This window comes from Peromyscus leucopus, chromosome X (genome assembly GCF_004664715.2).
Source record: "Peromyscus leucopus breed LL Stock chromosome X, UCI_PerLeu_2.1, whole genome shotgun sequence".
In the NCBI taxonomy this organism is placed as follows: Eukaryota; Metazoa; Chordata; class Mammalia; order Rodentia; family Cricetidae; genus Peromyscus; species Peromyscus leucopus.
In genome coordinates this window covers 83,679,671-83,702,729 of record NC_051083.1, presented here as the reverse complement: position 1 = coordinate 83,702,729, position 23,059 = coordinate 83,679,671, and the positions used below count along the sequence as shown (strand labels likewise).

General features: G+C 34.1%; 1 protein-coding gene across 1 annotated transcript in view; it reads right to left on the bottom strand.

Moving 5' to 3' along the window:
- The window catches only part of LOC114696996 (protein diaphanous homolog 2-like), a 761,266-nt gene that overhangs the window by 411,523 nt on the left and 326,684 nt on the right, over positions 1 to 23,059 (bottom strand). Inside the window, 3 exon segments of the mRNA XM_037199207.1 lie at positions 943 to 1,044; positions 17,480 to 17,574; positions 21,137 to 21,238. Of these exon segments, the coding sequence (XP_037055102.1) occupies positions 943 to 1,044; positions 17,480 to 17,574; positions 21,137 to 21,238 (299 nt within the window).

Genomic DNA, 23,059 nt, shown 5'->3' with positions numbered 1-23,059 from the left:
CAGAGTTTCATATGAACAAAATTTTAAAACTGGTAGGAAATCAGATCAATTCTAACATGTAACTATTTAGAAACATTATGAAATATTTTGAATGAAGCAGATGCTATTTGAAAAACAGTTTGATTGATAATCTAAAAATCCTTTTTTTACAAATGGAAAACAATCAGAAAAGCAGAGTAAACCAGAAATTTATATAACAAAGAAATCTGTCCTGAATACCTGAGTTAAAAACAAGATAGCTTTTAGGGGTTGGGGATTTAGCTGAGTTGTAGAGTACTTGCCAAGCAAGCACAAGGATAGGGTTCAGTTCCCAGCTCTGCAAAAAGATAGGTTTTATTCACAGAAACTAATTGCAGTGTCCAGTTATCTGAATAGCAGGTTTGTAGTATTTTAAGATATATGATGATATTCTTTATACTTAGTCATTTAGCGTCATTTCAAATGATGGGGATAAGGAAAAATGATTAAACCACATGAGGCACCTTTTAAGTTATTTATCCTGATGGAAAAGACATATTGCAATCTTTCAATCAATTATTGACATTCCAAAAAATTTGAAAATACTTGTGAGTTTTCTTTTAAAATGCATATAGTAAAAATAGTTGCTAGTTTTTTTAAATTTCCCTAGATATTATTTTCCTATTTCAGCCTAAGTTTTCTGGCGGCTAAATTCTAACATTCAGATCTGAAGGGAAGGAAACTAGCCAATGTAATGCAGCATACTATTTTGCATGCATTGATATCATTAAATATCAGCACTGTTAAAGAGAATATCCCATAATGCTTTGATGATTCTGTGAAATTTAAAAAGTAATGCAGGTGAAGATTCTTTCTAAGTCAATATTACATTTAATTTTATAGTTATAAAGTAAAGGAAATCAATTAATATATTTCTTCTGTTCATGAGAAGTATATTCTTAGGCCTTTGCGATCAATACATACCACAACACCAAACTGTTCAGGCTCACAGAGATCATCATATTCATTCTTAAGCTGTGCTAGTTCTCGGAGTACATTCTGCTCAGGAAGATGTTTAACAAGATTCTAAAAAAAAAAAAAAAAAAAAAAAAAAAAAAAAAAAGCACAAAAGTTAGTGTTCGTAAGTGAAAAGTAAGATTTTTAATAATTCAACTAAACATATAAAAAAACAAACTTTTTAATGAAGAAAAACTGTATAATCTAGGTTCAAAGGGAAGTTGTGTCATTATATTAAAGACTCATACGTTCTGTTATAGCTATATATCACTAAATCAGATAATCTAGAATAAAAAAAACTAATCTATACATAGAAAAAGAACATACTTAAAAATAAATGGAAAATCTAAATATATTGATAAATAAAAGACATTAAATCAGAAATCAAAAACTTCCAAATAAAGAAAAAGCCAGGACCTTGTGGCTTCAAATTTTTAAAAAATGAATTGTAGAAAACAATTAAATTACAAGTATTACCATTTTTTCTCAAAATGTTTTAATATAATGAAGAGGATAGAGTATTTGCTTAGTCTGTGAAACCAGCCCTATTGACACTAATAAAAAATAGCAGAAGAAAGTAAACCTATCAATAACACTAAATATTGATAATAAACACCCATTTAAATGGACTTTTGGTATTTACCTAATCACTCTGACGAGAATGATGAACACTATGGTTTATGGGAATAATGAAAGTACCCATGATTTCCTTAATTTCAATAATGGCTTTCCAAATTTTTTTGGCATTGTAATCTAATGTGAATGTACTTCAGATTACTCATAAATGGCACATTTTCAAGTCTTATCTGTCAAACTCTTCCATTTATTAGAGAGTTTAATCCATCCATACTGCTAGTTTCACCAATTTTTTTGTTTGTTTGTTTGTTTTTTGTTTTGGTTTTTCGAGACAGGGTTTCTCTGTGTAGCTTTGCGCCTTTCCTGGAACTCGCTTTGGAGACCATGCTGGCCTCGAACTCACAGAGATCTGCCTGCCTCTGCCTCCCAAGTGCTGGGATTAAAGGCGTGCGCCACCACCGCCTGGCTAGTTTCACCAGTTTTGTAGCTAAAACTCGGTTACTTATTTTCCATGTGACTTACATGCTAAATAAACAAAAAAAGAAAATGGATATACACAGAAAAAATATTTTAAAAATAATAAAGTCTTTAAAGAAAGAATAAGGTAATATAAAAAGAACAAGCCACTTGAAGATAGAAAATACTCAGGGTGTCTGGATCCTGTATGGTGTTTTGTTGACTTTGATTTTTTTAAATGCTAATGTACAACAAACAACAGCTGCTGAGAGACATTGGAATATGGAAACTGCTAAATTAAACCAACCTATATACTTTAAGAATGTCTTATCTTCAGAATAGAATTCAAAAAAATATGTTTCATTGGGGGAGAGGTTTTGATTTTGTTTCCACAGGAAACCAAAAGCTATGGATTTCTTCAAAATTAATTAAAGATCAGATTTGATTGGAGGAGACCTGAAAATCTTGACTACAGACATAAAGAAAGAAACAAAAGGAAAACTACAATACAGGTAAAATATATGCTGATCCCTTAATATGGGAACAGTTTTGAGACTGGATGAGACATGATAAATCTTGTTGGCTATAGATTCTTTGTGATAAGTCATAAGTCATATCATTCCATGTCATTCTTTTGTATGCCATGGACAGAGATTTGATTATTTCCAGGGACAACGTATAAGATGCCTGACATGCTGCCAGCAGAGATTGGAGAAAAGAGGACCCAAGATTTTGGACCATCAACACTCTGTGCATTCCCCTCCAGATCTTCTGCTTAGCATGCCTATAGAGGGCCAAGGCAGAAAGGGTTACATGTCCCAAGGTCATGATTTTTTATGGTGTGCATGTCATGTCTTCCTCCATATAAATACTTTTTGTAATACTAGTCTTTTTCTCCTATCTGATCTTCATGTTCTGTGTTCCTAGATCAATGGTAATTTCTGAGATACAAGAAGGGAGTGAAGTAAATTTCACAGGAAATTATACAGAGATGGTCACCCAGCTGGGGTTAAGGCAATTATGCAGTGCATTAAAAAAAAAAAAAAAAAAAAAAACCTGCGGCCTGGGGAAGCTTTTCAGGCTTGGATAAACTGAACCAAATGTATGGTCAGCACATGGTATGATGTGAATCAACACTCTGGACTCAAATTGGCCATGATGAATAATTCAGTTTCAGAGGATATTCCAAAGGCATTGTGTAAAACTTGAGACCCTAAGGGTATTGGCTGAAGACTGTGGATGGAGTAACATATAGATGGGATGACAAACTAAAAGTGTGGGAACCTAGAATAAGAGGAAAATGGTGGCTTCTACCAAGAAAGGGAGATGGCAACTTTAATCCAGATATTTTGATTCCTCCTGTAGGAATGTGGAGACAATGTGACAATGTTTGGAGTCACTGCTGCAAGTTTTATTGGGTTCCTAGATTAAAAAGATCTGCCAAGAAAGGTGAGATTCCTTTATAGAAGCTCTGAAAATTAGATCAGGTCTTCCTTGGAATTGTTGGGATATAGAAGGACAAAAGTTGCTGACTTGCAGGGGCAAATTTCTTGTCTGAGGTCATGTGGCCCACCAGTCATGGGGCTTTGTGTTTGCAGAGGCTGAGGAGGAACTTAGATGACTTCATGGTTCTTGAGGTCAGAGCAGGCTGTCTGAGAAGGAAATGACTGTCTGGTACATTGACCACTGTTCTTATTTTTGCCTTTTTTGAGAAATTGCATGTTGATAGCCTCTGGGTCAAGTGCTCAGAAGATTGTATAACCATTAATAATAAAAATAGATTATAGTTGCTTTGGTGTTAAGTCTGGGATAGTTCCTGTGTCTAGTAAAAGATGATGAAGATTATATTGGTGATTTTCTAAGAATAACCTTTAGAATCATGAGAACATTTTGTATTCAGTGATTTCCTCTTTTCTTTCTGTTCCCCATTGCTTATGATAATAAAAGACTGAGGTTACCAGGGCAAAAGCAGAAACTAGAGAAGCTATGGAAGCTAAAGAAGATGTAGCAATGAAACTACTTAGCAACTACAGAAGCCCAAAGTGGCCTGTCAGCTTGCACGACCACTGTCTCTGAGTTGTTACTGAGCCTTCCTGGTATTCCATCCTTTATATCCCTGAAACTGCTGAGGCTGGTCCCCGGCAGGTTATACCATCCAAAAAAACTTATTAAGTTAACAGATGCCTTTTACCTACTCAAACATAGTTCAAAAAATCATATCTATGAGATGGGTAGAAAGGGGAGATATGTGAAGTGCATGACTTTGGCATATATTTAATGAAGTACATAAAAAACAAATGGTGCTGGGTAGAAGATCAGTGGTAGAGCCTGTGTTAGTATGTTCCTGGGTTTTATTCTAACCTTTACCTATGTGTCACATCCCCAAGAAAAGGAGGAAAGGAAAAGCCATGCATCTATGATTTTCCATAAAACATGTATTCTCGGCTCTTAGAAAGATTCTGTACACCAAGAGGTGAAATCTTCTTCTCTCTACACAGTTACTCCTAGAGTAGTTTTACACAGGAAATGGGGAAAATCACTCTCAGCTGCTACATGGAAATGAAAAAATTCATTTGAAGAATGTGCAAATTGTTTGAGGAGGTGCCTAGAAATGCTCAATATAGAAGAGGCTTCTGCAAAGAAGTTCTACGATAGTGACCAAAAAAATCAATTAAATAGAGGTATTCTCAGATAGATCAGACAGTTATTGTAAAATTCATACTATCTAGGCAATCTTCATTTGATTAAATAAAATAGCTCATGAAATTAGTATTTCATTTACATTACATCTCCTCCTGGTTTGTAAATAAATGGCAAAGGTAGGTTAACAGTTCATATAACAACTGCATGTGTAGCATGGGAGAAAGCCAGTTATAGCTGTAGAAACTGAAAACAAATAACAAAAACGCTTTAAATGCCATATATTCTGACAAATTACTAGGTGATAGGCAAATGGCCTCCAAGTTTTAAGATATGATCCATTCTATATATCCCTCTGCTGCTGCTGCTTAATAGCATGCTTTTTCTCCCTCAACAATTTCAAAATTTGTGTTTAAAATATCAATTCTGCATGAGAATGAAAATTTTATTCTAGAAAATGTCAGTGAGTTGAAGTTTACTAAGAAAACAACGAAGGAGTAAGTATGCCTCCAAATGAGGAGATTTCCCCCCTCATTTTTTATGCATCACAAATTCACTTTCTGATAACTGTCAGTGTTATTTGAAGAAATTTCTCCTAACAGACCACAGGGTACTAACTACTTTTTACATCTATGCAATTACTCTATAATGCTTCCAAAACTTTATTTCTTTTAAATGTTAATTGCACATGTAAAGGTTACTTAAGTAAAGGTATTGAACCATATTGCCCTTTCCTTCTTGACAAAACATAACCTTTCTTTTTTTGTCTTATATCTCATTAAGTCATTTTAGTAGTAGAGAACTGAGTTAAGTTCACTCTGATTAAGTCCATCATTTACCAAATAAATGGACCAGGGCCAATATTTTAAAAATGTATTATTGCAGTATTTTCTAGCCATCTACAGGTGGATAAATTAAATTAGATTCTACTGATAAGTATACACATGCATTACTGAAGACAAGATGTTTTTCTCAAACACTTGCCTAAGTTTCTGTCATTTCAACACAACTTCCTCCACTTGCTTTAACAGAAAATTAAATTCCTTAACTATTATTTGTTATTAGGTCATGTGTATCAGCACTGTTTTATGGCATACAGCTTAAGTAGTTATGTATGCAGGTGGGCATATGTGCGTAATAGTTTTATGGCAATTTGATACAAGCTAAAGACATCTGAAAAGAAGGAGCCTCAGTTAAGAAAATGCCTCTATCAGATCAGGTTGCAAGCAGGCCTGTAAGTCATTTTCTTAATTAGTGATGGATATGGAGAGCCCAGCCCATTGTGGGTAGTGTCATTGCTGAGATGGCGGTCCTAGGTTCTATAAGAAAGCAGGCTGAGAAGGACAAGAGGATGAAGCCAGTAAGCAGCACCCCTCCATCGACTCTGCATCAACTCCTGACTCCAGGTTCCACCCCTACTGAAACTCCTTTCCAAACTTTCTTTGATGATGAACAGTGATGTGGAAGTATAAGCCTATTATTTAACCCTTTCCTCTCCAACTTGCTTTTAGGTCATGGTGTTTCATAAAGCAATAGATACTCTAAGCACATTTAAGGCTTTTACATCATATTTCTGTGTTCTTGTTATTTGTTCTTAGAGGTAAATGAAAACACAATTGTTTTCCTTTAAAGAGTACCAAAGCCTGGTACTGTCCATACTTTTTGTTTTATACAAGTATTTGACCCGTAATACAGCTTGCCATCTATGTAACTGCCACATTAGCCATTAGATACTGTGCTACTTGAGGATTACAAGTTTCAAAGGGACATGTATGATCAGAAATGCCCAATATCTGTGCAACTTTTATGGCTACAGAACAAATACATATTGAAAAAATATAAATAACTTGTGGTGGTTTGAAAGGAAATGGCCCCCAAAAGGAGTGACACTTTTAGGAGGAATGTCCTTGTTGGAGTAGGTGTGGACTTGTTGGAAGAAGTATGTTGCTGTGGGGGTGGGCTTTGAGGTCTTTTTCTCAAGCTTCCCTGAGTATGAGAGGAGTCGACTTCCTGTTGTCTACAAGATGTAGGACACTGGGCTATTGCTCCAGGACCATGTCTGTCTGCATGTTGCCATGCTTCCCTTCATGATCATAATGAACTTAACCTCTGAAACTCTAAGTGAGCCAACCCCCAATTAATCTTTTCTTTATAAGAGTTGCCCTGGTCATGGTATCTCTTCACAGCAATGAAAACCCTAACTAAGATAGAATTCACACACTTGAACACCTTCCTACCCTTTTTTCAGCTTCTCCTAATGGGGTCATTCTTTCATCTAGACTCATTACATACACAGCTTCTAGGTTTTCAAAACAACAGTTATCCTTGCCACCACAATTGAAGTTAGCATGATGGAAGCCCTGGTGTCAATCCCTAAAACTGAATAAATAGTAAACAAACAAAAACAAGCAACAAACCTAGAGATTGAGATACTACTAGTTTATAGCCATGTGAATTCTCATATGATATAAATAGGATATACTGGCACACCCATTTCAGGAAATAATCCGTCACTACTCAGCAATTCTGAAGATACATATAGTTCACAAACCATCTACACTGAAACCATAGAGACAGTACTAATAATCAACAGTGTGTGAAAAAGCATACAAAGGTCTAATTACAGGCAAAAGGGTCCTACCCTCAAAGTTTGAGACAATAAGTTTGAGTAGGAATTAAGTACTTCCAATATGTGCGAGATAATACATGTTGAAACCATCATATCTTTAGAAGATTTTCAAGATTTAAACAAACATTTATGGCAACAGTATCATACTATCAGTTTTTATGATAATAAAAAATAAAAGGAATAATAATAAAATTAGCAATAACTAAAATGTCCATCGACACAATATATGGCTATTTAAATACAAGTAATGTATGTCATAGAAAATTATACTACATAGGGAAAATGGACAAATCTAAAAAATGGTAAAACAGTTTTAATATATATGTTGTACTTAACTCTGTTTTGTTTGTTTGGGTTTTTTTGTTTTTGTTTTTTTGTTTTTCGAGACAGGGTTTCTCTGTGTAGCTTCGCATCTTTCCTGGAACTCACTTGGCAGCCTAGGCTGGCCTTGAAGTTACAGAGAACCGCCTGGCTGTGCTTCCCCAGTGCTGGGAATAAAGGCATGCACCACCACTGCCCGGCTGTACTTAACTTTTTACAGAACATTTGAAAAGGAAGGAAAATCCTAATCATATTCTATAGTTGCACATCCATATGTATGGCAAAATCATCAAGAATAGAATGGGGATGATGAGCATCAATTTCAGGGTCGTGTTTTCTTCTAGGGAAGGATAATTAATGTGCTTCACAAGTACTGGTACTGTGGGCATTGTTATAGGTAATGCTCTGAAACATATACATATATTATAACATTAAAGAAGTATCATGAATGAACATTGTGAAGTTCAATACAAATGATTTATCTTTAAACTTTTCTGACACTTTTGTCATCATTTATATTGTTGCCTTAAAACTTCATGGTAGGATTTAGCTAACTATTAATAAGATCCAATTTAGTATAGATTACTTTAGATTAGCCAGTTAGCAACATTTTTCTACTGACCACCACTGTTTATATAATACCTATAACATTTAGAAGGGATATACTCACTTTTCAGTTTGTTTTTCCTCTAAACAACAACCATGAATGTATAAACAAAACTACTTCAAATTTAATCTTGTCATGGCAGTTGTTTCAAAAAATAACTGTCAACTTTTTGTATAATCTTATAAAATATTTCACACAAATTCACATGAAGAAATCAATGACTTTTAAAAGAATAAGAGGCAATCACATGATTTTGAACAGATCATATTCTTGGCCATTTAGTTACATGATGAATAAAGGAGAGCTAGTCAAACATAGATTGAGAAACTGTTACAAAAAAGTCCAATTCTGTATTGTTTGAAATTTTTCCACCTCAAAGCAATATTCAAATTATCTATGAAAATAATGCATAAAAAGTGTATTTGGCTAGAAGCACTGATTTTCTAACAGATAGAAAAACAATAACAGTCTTTTCTGCAATTTTCAAAATACGATTGTCTTTTCAACTAGCAATACGTACTCATATGTATAAATATTTATATAGCTAACTCTTCCAACACTCTACCAATAAATGCAAAACAATGATAGATGGCTGGTACAGATGACTTGAAATATATGTCAATGCCAAATTCCACATAAAAAGACTGTTATATATACAAAAGAGTATACAAATATGTTTGTGAACTCATGATTGGTTTTATATTGGTTAAGTAGTTTCCTTGTCATTCCCTTGAAAGCTGGTCCTACACACCACAACTGACACAGCACACTTGTAAGAAAGCCTTAGCCACTAAGGTAAAGGTTTGCAACTGAACTGTCATTATACCTGCTGGGAAGGTGAAAAATCAACAGAGTGATACTGTGTATATATCAACAACTGAAAGGCAGGTCTCATGCTCAGTAGTTGGCCAATATACAATGGACTCCACAGTTTTTGTTTGCTTTTATTTGATTATTGTTTGGTGGGTTTTGTTGTTGTTTGTTTATTTTCACTTTTGGGTGGTGTTTTATTTTTGTTTTCTTGGTTTTGGGGGCTTTAGCAGGTTGATGTAGAGCTCATAGTGTAATTTTGCTTTTCATTTCTTAGTTGTAGGATCCTGGAAATTTATGTGAAAAGAGACACGTATTAAAGCTGTACAACTGAAAGGGAACTTCTGGTCTGTTCTTTTCATCCCCTCAGTCCAATAGGATCCATAGACTAATAGTATGAAATAATTGAAAATTTTATGAAGATTTTCTGTAGCTAGAAGTGTGCAAGACAGAAGAAACAATGGGCTATGAGGCCAGAGTTTGCACAGCTACAAACAAAATACTGTTTTTATTCAAATAAGTTCAATTTTTCCCATTTAAATTTTTTTTCTAATTGATATAAGAAAATACTAATTACCTATAGCTACCTTTTCTTTCCTTGCAAATAAGAACACAACCAGTGATAGTAACAAATGAAACACTGGTTATTCTTAAAAAAAAATCAACATAGAAAAAATGACAATGAGCAGACACAATATTTATTTGGATTAGATTCAACTTCACAATAGACTAAGATTAGTACCCAACGCTCAAAAACAAAACTGCTTTCAACACAGACAAGAGAATACATTTTTAAAATTCCATTTGATATAAAGTTAGAAGCAAAAGATGAAAAAACAATAGCAGCTCATGGATAAAAATATTTTCAGACTGCAAAAGCACCACAAAATACTTATTCTTCTATGATGAGAAATAAGAAAGAAATGTTGTCAAAAAAGAAAGATATGTTGTCAAGACTGTCTTGTCATTGAAAATATTTCAATTTCCCTACAGAATTATAAAAATAAACTTGGAGTTGTTAGTAAGGAAAAAAAAAAAAAGAGTTCTAAAATTCTACAACAGTAATGCTTCATAGCCTTAATTGATATACCTGCAGACTTCTAAAGGCATCAACTCTTGTAAAGTGCAGAAACACATGCAGACTCACAAGCCTGCATACAATACAGATGGTCGATAGCCATGTAAATAGATCAATGATTACAAAGATGGATTGAAGAGACAAAAACGAGCTCGACTATTACACATGCATGAACTTCCTGACTATAAGGATAATTATACACTAGAACTGGTTAATTGAGGGAAGCTGAAGAATCTTTTTCCTTGCAGAATCAATAGATACACATTTATCTTTGATGACTTAGGTGTAGCACTGCCTGGAATCCAGGGGATGGATTGAATGACCTTTGCTTCTATCTAATCATTTTGTCAGTATTCAAGAAAGAGTTATATAGATCATGTAATCTGTTTTGAGATGTAAAAATCACATTTGAGAAAACATAATCATGTTGGGAAGTTGTAGGGTTTATGTCTTGCATGCACTGCAGTATTAAATATTCAACTGTGTTTCCGAAACATAATGCAGTCAGAAATACAGGGAAGTTATAAGTAGGGGGCAATCAGAAATATTCTTGTGTATGAATTTCCAGTTATAAAGGAAGTAGTATAGAGCTGCATTTTATCTGAGGTATTATGGGCACTTATCTTAGCCTTCTACTACATAAAGAATGGGTTAAGGAAAAGTCAGAGAAAGAAGTGATGACACAGCAGCAAATGAAACCCCCCCAATTTTCATCCTCTGCAGGAATACACTTGTTTCTTAAATGAAGGGTGGCAGAAGGCAGAACACCATAAATTAACACAGCATCTGCTTAAAAAGTACAGTAGTCTGGTGGAGAGTATAGCATATTTTAAGGGAGACCTACAAAATAAGGATGACTGGATGTAACTGCAATTGGAAATACTAAAAGCTCTATGTAGTTCAGTGATTGTAGGCGACACTAATGTACTGTTTGTGGGAGCCCTAGTGAGATCTGAGCTTCTTTTACCAGCAGGGCTGGCTACATAAGATGATTGGACCATGGACCAGGGTACCAGGTGTTTGGAAAGGCCTACACTTGGCTTTATCTAACAATGGGGAGGTCTTTTGCCTCGGCCATTGGCATTGTTATAAAAAGCCTTTTGGAATAAAATTCTGGGCTGTTGGGTATTGACCCAGGTCCTCCCGAAGCTATCCTGTGTTTCTATCTTTCTTCTTGTCTAGGCCTATGATTCTATCTGAAAGTTTCTTATTCCTCTCTATGCCTAATAGGAACCCTGAAAAAGATGGGGGCTGGTCCCCCACAGCTGTTAAAAGTGACAAGGAGAAATTTTGAAAGTTTTAATTATAATCACATCACAAAAGGTTAAAGAGATATGTTTAGTCTTATTTAAGCCATATGTATATATGGTAAAAATTACATGGTACTCTATTAATATGAACTATTTTATTTTTCAATGCACCAGTAAAAAATAAATGCAAAAGGTATTTCTACCCCTGATCTCAGTCACTTTATTACTCCTTACAGCTCTATGGTATCTGCATTGTAATCTATCCTGGCTTGATGTGCATATTTCTTTTATTCTGATTTCAATATCACCACCCATTGCCTCACCATATGTAGTCTACAGAAATGAATTCCTTGATCTTCTATTTCTTACCACCTTTCTTTCACTAAAAGCCTCAAGAAGTTCACCAGTCCTCATACTTTAAGAATCAGTGTTTTAAAATGACCCATTGATCTTCTTTTCTGTACTGGCCTTACTTCTATCCTGAACCATACTTTAGTGCAATATTACCTGTAGTTCTTTTCTACTATGTTTTGGATTTTTATCCTACCTAGTAATTTCTTTTTTAAATCCCCAAGGGTACAACCATTTTTTTAAATTTTATAATTAATTTAATTTTACATATCACCCACAGATTATTCTGTCCTCCCTCCTCCTGCCACCACCCGCCCTTCCCCCCCCCCAAAAAAAAAACCCATTCCCACCTCCTCCAAGGCAAGGACACCCTTGGGGATTCAGCTCAGCCTGGTAGATTCACTTGAGGCAGGTCCAGTCCCCTCCTTCCCTCACCTAGGCTGAGCAAATTTTCCCAGCATAGGCCCTAGGTTCCAAAATGCCATCTCATGCACTAAAGACAGGTCCTGGTCCTACTGCCTGGGGGCCTCCTAAATAGTTCAAGCTAATCAACTGTCTCACTTATCCAGAGGGCCTGATTCAGTTCCATGGGGGCTCCTCAGCTATTGGTTCATAGTTCATGTGTTTCCACTAGTTTGGCTATTTGTCCCTGTGCTTTTCCAATCATGGTCTCAATATTTCTTGCTCATATAATCCCTCCTCTCTCTCTTGCCAATTGGACTCCTGGAGCTCCACCTGTGGCATGGCTGTGGACCTCTGCATCTGCTTCCATCAGTCACTGGATGAGAGCACTACTTTCTACTTTCTCTTCTATTAGGTTCAGAGTAACTGGATTTATGTTGAAGTCTTTGATCCACTTGGACCTAAGTTTTGTGCACAGTGACAGATATGGAGCTATTTGCAGCCTTCTACATGTTGACATCCAGTTATGCCAGGACCATTTGTTGAAGATGCATTCTTTTTTTCCATTAGTACAACCATTTTTTAACAAAACTTTTAATTTTCAATGAATATATATTTTAAAACTAAGTTATCTACCTGCTACCCAACTGAAGCCTATATAGTTCAAGGCTTTATTTATTTTGTATTTTTAAAAAGTACATTGTATTTCCCTATTAAGTCTATTAACAGCAAATCACTTGATATATACTATGGCTGCACTAATTTTCCTAAACATAAAATTGAATGTTGCCTAAATTCAATAGTTCAACTTGTCCAGCAGCAGTCAAAAAAAAAGTTTAATGTACACAGGATCCAGGAATAAGTCAAACTGTGAGGTAAGGAACAGTAAGGCCTGTAGCACATAAATGACATCAGACTTCTTGCACTTAGGCAACTAAAACTCCACATAAAGCACATCTGAGAAATACAGAGATATAGATAGAAAAAGGAGGGGACCAGTTATTAGGCCGTGATCTCTGTTTCTATAATAGCACCACCACCAATTCACTAATCGTCCTCCATATGCTTGGTCATCACTATCCTTCATTAATTAAAATATATATATGAATAATAAAAGATATTATCTTTTATATTCCTCAAGTATTTGCCCACTATTCACTCTCAATAATCCCTTATTGAATCCTATTAATACTTCAAAGTCTAGTTCAAGGTGAATTTGTTCCAGGAAACTACCTTAACCAAGCATCCCTGGGAGCACAGCTATCAGTTTCTGGCCTTGTTGGTTGTCCCATGAACTTCTTTTATTTGGAGATCAGTTCTCAAAATAAAATCAAATACATATCATTATAAATGAAACCAACTGTGTTGAAATAGTTGTCAACATATTTACCAAAGCAAGTTGTGTATAATAATAGATGTGTTTCTTGATTATCGCATTAAAAAAGATCTAGTGGCAGACCTAATAAGTACTTTAATTCTGAAGTAGTATTGAGTTTAAATAATGTTTCTTTGATATCTGGCACGACTGTAACATGAAAAGAAAACATTTATTACTTCTATTACCATCAGTTGTAAGTACTGTTATTATGATGTTAATCTGTTGTCTACAGTTTTAATTAAATGAAATGCAAAATATAAATTAGAACTACATTAAAAGAAAGATGAACTATTTTACACTTCCATGTTTAAAACCTGCCAAATCCTTTCCAATTGCACTAAACTAACAACTCTGAAAATTTTTTGCACCTTCTATATAAATCCTATTTATTTGACATATGCCTGGCAAATATAAACATAATTTCACTATCAATATATATTTCAAGCATTTAAGAATTATTCACAACCACTGTTGATCTCATATAAAGCATGTTTTAACTTTTCTCTAATAATAAAAATTTTTTAACTGCTAGTTTCATTTGATAATTCTGTATCTTTGTTTAATATATACACATTATTTTTAAGGACATATGGCCTATTAAACTCTAGTCTTGTATGTGTGTTTTCTTTTTTTCTTCTCTCAAATAATCAAGTTAAATTACACTAAACTAGATTTTCAATACTGGAATAGTGATGCTACAAATCATGTAAACCTATCACAAATTACTCATAAATACACCCAACAATCTTAAAATATAGTATATGCTTCAGTGTTTCTATATGTTATAGCAAGCATTGTAAAACATTTCAGTTTCTACCACACAGTGAATTCAATGTCTAGTTTAAGTCTTGATATATGGAAATATATGAGACTTATGGAAATATGGGGGATTGGATCTTGTTAATAACTTTAACATTTTAACTTTATCATGTTGACTAAATAAAAGTAGTTTTTTGGTTTGTCTGGTTTTTTTAGTAGACCATTTATCCTGTCAAATAAGTACAGTCCTTTAGCTGTCTAGTGAGGAAGAGTTTATTGACCCATTCTAGCAGATGTAACACCAGTGTTAATTCAAATTCCTACAAAATCATGTGTCCTTAATTGTTTTTTGTTGTTTTTGTTGTTATGAGGAAAAAAACCATGTTCATGAGCAACAAACTATGATTACGCATGGATGGAGTTTAGCACTGTAATCAAATAGAACTTACAACAAAGTTAATCTGATGATACATATTTAATGCTGTGCATTATCGATGTGTTACATGGTAATTAGACATAAATGGTAAACACCTCATATGAATGGCAAATTGATGCTACTTTTGCATCATTGAAGCAAACATATCTAGTTTGGGAGTCAGAAAGAGGTCTTAGTGATGCAAGTCTCTTCTGCATGAGGAAGCATTCATTTGGGGGAACAGCAAGAGTATAATAATTTCACCAGAGGAGCCCACTTCCTTACAAGAACATATTCAAACATATGACACATCCAGGCAAAACTAATATTAAACATAAAATTTCAGGTATCTTATATTCATGTCTTATTCAATCATACATTTTAAATACTTGTCATTTGTTGTTATGTAAAAATAAAGAGAATCAATTTGAATTAACCAGGATAGGCAATGAAACAAGTTTCTCTAGTGCACAATGAGCAAGCTGGCTTTTCAACAGTCTTATCAAATAGAAGCCATGAAAACACAGAAGATTGAGGCTGGAGAGATGGGTTAGTGGTTGAAAGAGTGTGGTGTTCTCAGAAAGGATTTGAGTTCAGCTCTTAGAACAAACAGTGTTTTATATAACTGTTTGTAACCCCAAATCCTGGGGGAGTCTGATGCCACTGGCCTTCAGAGGCACCTGCACTGACCTGAACTGTCCTAAGACCGTTTGCATAATAATTGAAATATACAAGGCACAAAACTAAATATGACTTAGTTATCCTTCTTTTCGTTATTATGACATTTTGTTTTGAAATATGACAAAGCAAGGCAGGTAAACTTGTGACACACCAGTAATAAAAGCTTTATAATCTTTCCTATGTAATGAAATTGTAGTAAGATAGGGTCATAGTTTGGAGAGTCAATAAATGTAGCAATACTTTTGTTAATTACAACATTATAACTTTTCCTCTTCATGAAAAAATACTGTAAATATGACGCATCAAGTTGTTTATTTCCCTTGCCAGTATAATTTTTATAAATCTTTTTATTTTTAAAGTCAGGATTTAAGTACATTAGAGAATAAAAGATAGAAAAGAATCTCAAAGGTGTATATCCCCTAGATGAAACTATGTTTCAAAGTATACATATAGAAAATATGGAATGTCAGTAATTTTATAGTATGTACAATGCATCTTTGCCTTTCTTTAAATTGCTTGAGTCTGGTCTAGTTGGGAAGAATGAACTGCTTTCAGTTTTGAAGCAGTAGTAGCTTACGTTGATGTTTATTAAAATTTCTAGTTTGATCTGGTCTAAATTACAGTCAAATCGTAGTATTTATAATTGTTACAGTAGATCCTACTTTGTATTCTGGGAAAGTGAGGGACAGTCAACCAAATTTTAATCCTGCTTGGTAACTTGGTGCTTCCAGAAGTTTCCTACTGCTGTGTGAAGGCTGACTTGGACCAGTCTTACCTCTTCTAGTGCTTTAGACCACAATACATGCTGGTAAGCCTGCAAATCTTTCTTTTTGAAACATCCACATGACTGGTAATTTTTTTTTCCTTTTGTGTTTCTTCTATTTTTTTTAAACCTTCGTATTTTTACAATATATTTGTTCAATTATTATTAACTCTGTGTGTGTGTGTGTGTGTGTGTGTGTGTGTGTGTGTGTGTGTTTGTATGTGTGTATGTGTGAATGTGCTCATGCGAGGGTAATTGTGATTAGCAACCTATTTCAACTCAAGGAACAATGGGCATGCTTGTTGCCCCCAAGAGCTTAAAAAATAAAGCAAATTTGTTTATAATTTTTTCCTATGAGAGGATTCTTATGAACGTGCCACATTTATACATATATGTGTATCATGATAGCAAAATGTTAGCATAAATCCATTAATCCTTAATCCTATTATAAATAAGCATATACAGATTTAAAATGAGGTAAACTGTGATGTAGACATAAACCATCCACAGAAATATGACTTGCTTATGTCATTAATACAGATTATCTAATATTTGCAGAAAGTATGGGGGAAATAAATTGTTAAAGTTACATAAAATAAGTTACTTGGTATCTGTTGCCTTTTTAAAACAGGGCCTCACACATGTATACTAGGCTGGCATTGAACTTCTATTCTTCCTGTCTCCTCCTACATGCTGAAATTACAGAAATGAGCAACTATGGGTTTACACAGTGCTAGGAATGGAGCTCAGGGCAGCATGTAGGGTATACAAGCACACTGCGAACTGAGCAGCATTTGCAGCCTGTTTAGACATTATTTTGAAGCATAGTTTGATACTTCAAGATGTCTCCTATTGAATAACCTAAAATTCAGATTCTCTTTTGTTAAAGGGAGTACACTATCACTAATACTTACATCATGAGATGTTTTAAGATTCAATAAGAAAATAAATACCCAGCTCTTGAAATTGTATCCAGCACAGGTTACGTACCCAACAAAAGAATAGTCTACCACATTTACCTATGGATCCTGAGAAAGATCCATAGAAATGTAATCTTTAGATCACTTGGCTTTTTCATCCATAATATGGTAATAAAAAACTATTTCATGGACCAGTTATTATGATGAAATATATGCAATTTTGTGATGTGCAGAGAATGACATGTCTACAAATACACATGTGTAAAATTAAAAGCACAGTAGCTAAGGCATGGCAGAAAGAGCTAGAACCTGAATCATAAAGGCTGAGTCAACTGAGTAATAAACAGATATAGATACTACATATTCTATTATCCAAAGTAAGAAATTATTGTTTCATAAAAGCATTTAGAAGAGATGCATCTAAAATTTCTATTAAAATTATTTTAAAACCAAAGATATTCAATATACCTGAATTAGGGCCTCACTGAGCAACTCTTCATTAACCTCCAAAATAATGTTCTTTATTTCCTCATATGGTAAGCGATAAGATCCCAGGAAGATAGCTAAAATAAAATTGGATTTTATTAGAGACAGAAAAGTATCAAATTCTAAAAGCCCAAATATATATATATATATATATATATATATATATATATATATTACTAATTTTCAGAATTATACGTTGTTTATATTCGATGGACTATGCTGTTCATATAGGCAAAATAACCTGCAGTATTTGCAGCTCAAGTATACATATGTACAAAATAAAATTCTTACTTAGATATCTCATGACACTATGCTCAGGCATTTTATATTAAGCTGAGACAAAACGACCCACCAAAACTTAAAATTAAAAAAAAAAAAGATTGATTTAAATTAGCCTTTTGAATCGATCTAGATTTTAATGTCAAAGTTTAAGATACATCCAATATAGAATTTCTAAGGAATGACAATAAGGCAAACATCACTCCATTTTTCTCAAACTTAGTCTAATATTATTCATTAGGCAGTTAAAAAAAGGAATTAATTAGTGACTTTTACATTGTGCTATTTTGAGTAGAACCATAAAATTGCATGCCATCTCACTTTGGCTCCTACATCTCATCAAACAGTACATCTGAGAAATGCATGCTACTTGCTCCCTCATCATCTCATGGCTGTTAAGGCTAAGAAAAAACAGGCTTCTCCAAAACATTTCTAGTGCTAACTGCTTGTTCTCCAATGAAAATTTCAAACATAGGGCTTTAGAGAAGTCATTGGTCTGCAAGAGATTTGACTAATCCATTGGTGACTTCAAGATGAATGCACTATTGATACTTTGAATGCATTGCTGAATATACTATTAGAAGATGAAGCAGCATTCAAAGAATTCATTCACTCAGTGGGGGCATGATCTGAATGCCCCAAACTCTTCCTCTCTGGATCTCTGCTTCTTGACCACTATGAGTTGAGGAGCTTTGACCCACCATAGTATTTTGCTTTGAGGTCAAAAGCAATAAAAGGGAGTAGCCATGGACTAAACCTGTAAAACAAAGAGCTAAAATAAACATTTTCTGTTTTTATTTGACCTACTCTAGCATTTTTTGACAATGACTAAAACAGTAGTGTTTGGAGTAATCAGATTGGCTGTGAATGCATGACATTGCTTACTTTGAAGCAATCTGTATGATTCTTTTTTTTTGTATTCATTCTAGACAGTGTTTCTCTGTGCAGTTTTGGTGCCTGTCCTGGATCTCGCTCTGTAGACCAGGCTGGCCTTGAACTCACAGAGATCCATCCACCTGGCTCTGCTTCCCGAGTGCTGGGATTAAATGTGTGTGCCACCACTGCCCCGCATGTATGATTCTTAACTATAAGCCCAAAGCATGGGAGTACGTAATAAGCCCACTTGAATACACCAAGGAGAAGTTGTCAGGTGCTTTTGTTAAACATATCATTTCATATCATCCTAAATATAGTGATACAGGTACAATGAGATATTCTGAGGGAAAAGAGAACATACCATATTCAGGGACTTATCTTTCTGGAATATTGTTATAATCACATGATTTATTATTATTGTTAAGGTCTGACTGTAATTTATAAAACAAACTTTACTACAGGCATATACATACATACATACATATATTCATACATATATACATACATATACAGATAAATATATACATACATACATACATGCATACATACATACATACATAGACAGACTAGGTAGGTAGGTAGGTACGTACGTAGGTACATAGATAGATAGATAGATAGATAGATAGATAGATAGATAGATAGATAGATAGATAGATAGATAGACAGACTGACTAGGTAGATAGGTAGGTAGGTAGGTAGGTAGGTAGGTAGGTAGGTAGATAGATAGATAGATAGATAGATAGATAGATAGATAGATAGATAGATAGATAGATAGCCAGGAGTTAATTACTACATGTGCTTTCAGTCATCCACTGAATGTTTTGGAATGGATCCCACACAAATATGGTAGGATACTACTGAACTTTGCCAAAAAAGAGCTGAAGTGCCTGACTCATCAATGTACTCTGCATTCCTCCTGACACTCAGGCAGTGAACTACTAGTATCTTCATATAGTGAATCATTTCCCTGTCAACCTTTACTTCATTGGATATATTTTATGTCATGTTGGAAGAATTCAACTCATTTTACCTAGAATAGCTTACGATTACACAGACAGTACTTTTAAACTTCCATTCCAGTCTCCATTAAATCCACTTTTAAAAAGAATATAGGTATGCTCATAGAGGTAGAACCTGAACTCACATATCAATGAACTTTTATGGAAACCTCTGCATGACAGCACAGGTAGCAAAATAAAAATTAATATTTGCTATCTAGGCAAATGGTTACCTAGACATAGGGACTGAATGAGAACTCAAAAACTGAAATAAATCTCATTGATATATATTAACCAGAAAATAAGATCACACTGCATACTGGAAAAAAATTACTAAACAACTTTGTGAAAAAAATACTATCATTGCAGCAATGTACAAATTCTTAATGGCTAATTACTTGCCTGATGCCAGAATGATAAGTTGTTTACTTTAATCTTATTCTCAAATAAGTCCCACAGTATTCTTTGTGCAATTAGAAATGCAGTATGTGTTAAAATTTCTCACACAGACTGCTTTAGTAACCTCAGCATCTAAACACCCTTCTGTAGTGATAAAAGAAAATATTCTAAATCGAATGCAGAAGAGAGAATATGTCAAAGTAAAACTTAGAGACTTGATTAAATGGATATGAATTTAACTATTCAGCTACATTACTAACACTACATTTGATGTTTCAGTGCTTAATGGCCTCAAGGATCAGCAACCTGTTGTAAAGTGCAGTGGCTAACAACTTAACCAGATCACATTAGAATTATTTTAAAGGAACAGCAATAAAATGACTTGTCTAGAGTTACTAGAGAATATTTCTAAAAAATATGAATCCTAGAACAGGTGAGAAAAATAATCATCAATACTTAACAATATTTTTCAATACCAAATTAATTAGGTTTCATAATGTTCACTATGAAAGTTTTATTAACAATACTTGCCAAAGCTCTAAAAATCGTTAATTTTCTGTAGGTTAAACAATGTTCAATTTTCATTTTATTCATTTTGGTTAAGTGGCAAAAGGCAACCTGGATTATTTTTATATAGGATTAATCAGTCTTTTTTTCCTTCCTTCCTTCCTCTTTCTTTTCTTCCCTTCCATCCTTCCTTTCCTTTCTCTCTTCCTTTTCTCCCACCCTTCCTTCCTTTCATTTCTTAATTTATTTTTATTCTTCTCTCATGTATTATATCCTGACCACAATTTCTCTTCTCTCGTCTCTGCCAGTCCTGCCCAACTACCTCCCTTCTCCCCGAGACCCACTTCTCCTTCCTTTCTCTTCAGAAAGGGGCAGGCCTCCCAGGGATATCAATCAAACATGCCATATAAATTTGCAATAAGACTAGGCACCTCCCCTTGTATGAAGGCTAGATGAGGCAACCCAGTAGGAGGCTTATATTGGATCTTATTTCTAGCAGTGAATCTGGTCAAAGAAGTTGCATGGTTGTTTACACTGAATAAGCCATCACCATCATACCTAAGTAAAACATATTACATACACAGATTCTGGGCTGTTTTTGGATCCAAAATTCTCAGTTCCTTCACTTTCTTCTTTGGAGGTCCACTCTTATTTTCTTCCACAGCATCTGTATTCCTTTGACCTGAAAGAAAAATGTTGATTCATAAACAATAATGGTTCCAATTCAAATACACGAAATAACACTAGTAAGGTATGTTAACTACATTAATAAAGGTGATTCTGAAATCAATAAATGTGTTTATTTCATTAGCTTAGGAAAGAGAATAAACATAAAAATATAGACCTGTTTAGAGGTTTCCCTACAAATTAAATATCAGCACTTAAGCAGAAAAGATAAGCCAAATAGAACTAAAAATCAATTGCTGCTTCTCCCCTAATGTGTAACATAAATTACTCCTTTACAGGTAACTGCAGCAGCACTGGGATTAAATATATAGTAAAATCTCACTAATTTGGACTAATTGAGGAAAGAGGAAGACATGCCTTCTCTCCTAAAACATTCAAATATTTAGACATTTATTTAATTCAGTGAAATTGCTTTAAAGCACCTAACATAACTTAAGCTGCTAAACAGGTTGCAACAGAAAATTTCCCCACTGAGACTGCTTTGAAGAATAGGATTGAAGCATTTGTAAGTTGTACAACAGTACCACCATTTGTATACACATAATTACATATTCTCAAAGATGTGAGTTTTGTCTTAGTTACCATTTGAAAAGATTTTCTCGGAGCAATATTATTTATTGTTGTTTTTTCAAATGGTTGGAAGGATTCAAACAAGGAGTGAGTGCAGAATCAAGGAGAAGCATTAGCCCCTATTTACAAAGGCACTAGTGTCAAAGCCTGTGGCTGTCTGCTAAGAAAATGAAGCATGAAGTAAAGTCCCCAACTTCCATCTGCATAGAAATGCTCCAGCAGTTGTGCTCAAGTACTGTTGGTTTACCTCTTCCATGATAAATACAAGGCTGTAGGCAATGGGACCACTAAATCATGTTAGACAAGCAAAGCTAACTTACTTTTTCAATCAAGTGGCTTTCTTGTGCTCAAACTCATGCTGCTAAATTTCATCACTAAATTATACATCTGTGATCATCAAGCTGTTATTTTCTTTTGCAAACATAAACTTTATTTTGAGATAATGATTTTTATTATTTTAATTGATTTAATGTTGGCTGAAGACCTGGCACATAAGGTATTTCCTTTAATACTGAAAATGCAATACTCAATCAGTATATTTTTGCTAAGGAAAGGTATCAGAATCTTAGAAACTTGAGCAATATTTCAAAGGATGCATAATAATGTAAAAGTATAGATTCCCTTTGCACTAATGGTGTAACATATACAGATTCTGTTACCTCAGTGGTCAAGTAACACACAAAATAAATTAAATACAGAACAAATATTAAACCTTCTAAGATTTAGTAGAATGATTAATATAAGGATAGACACAATATAATGAGAGTAGATAATAATTCCCTTGAAAATTATGATTTTGTGACAGGTGTCAAGTTCTTTGCAATGTTGCCAAAACACAATCACTGGGAAAGAAAAATGACTTTTAGTATATTTCTTTTAAAAACATCATAAACGTTCCTCAAAGGATCTTTCTGCAAACACACTGTCTTTCTTATGCAACAATCAACATTTCAATTTATTCTAATTTAAGCTCTCAGCTTAAGACAACTGCATAAAGAAAGAAGTGACAGTTCAATAGCTATTTCTGATGTCAATAAAGAGAATTTAAATTATATCAAAATTACCTCTGCAATCACATTCAGAAAATTTTAAAAAAATCAAAGAAGTAGTCAAGAAAATCTTCCTAACTTCAACTGGCCTTAAACTCTGCAACAGAAAACTAATTAAACAGGAACATACAGGATGAACTGCTGTAAGATGGATGTATGATTATTATTTTATTTATAATCTAATGGGCTCCTGGCTA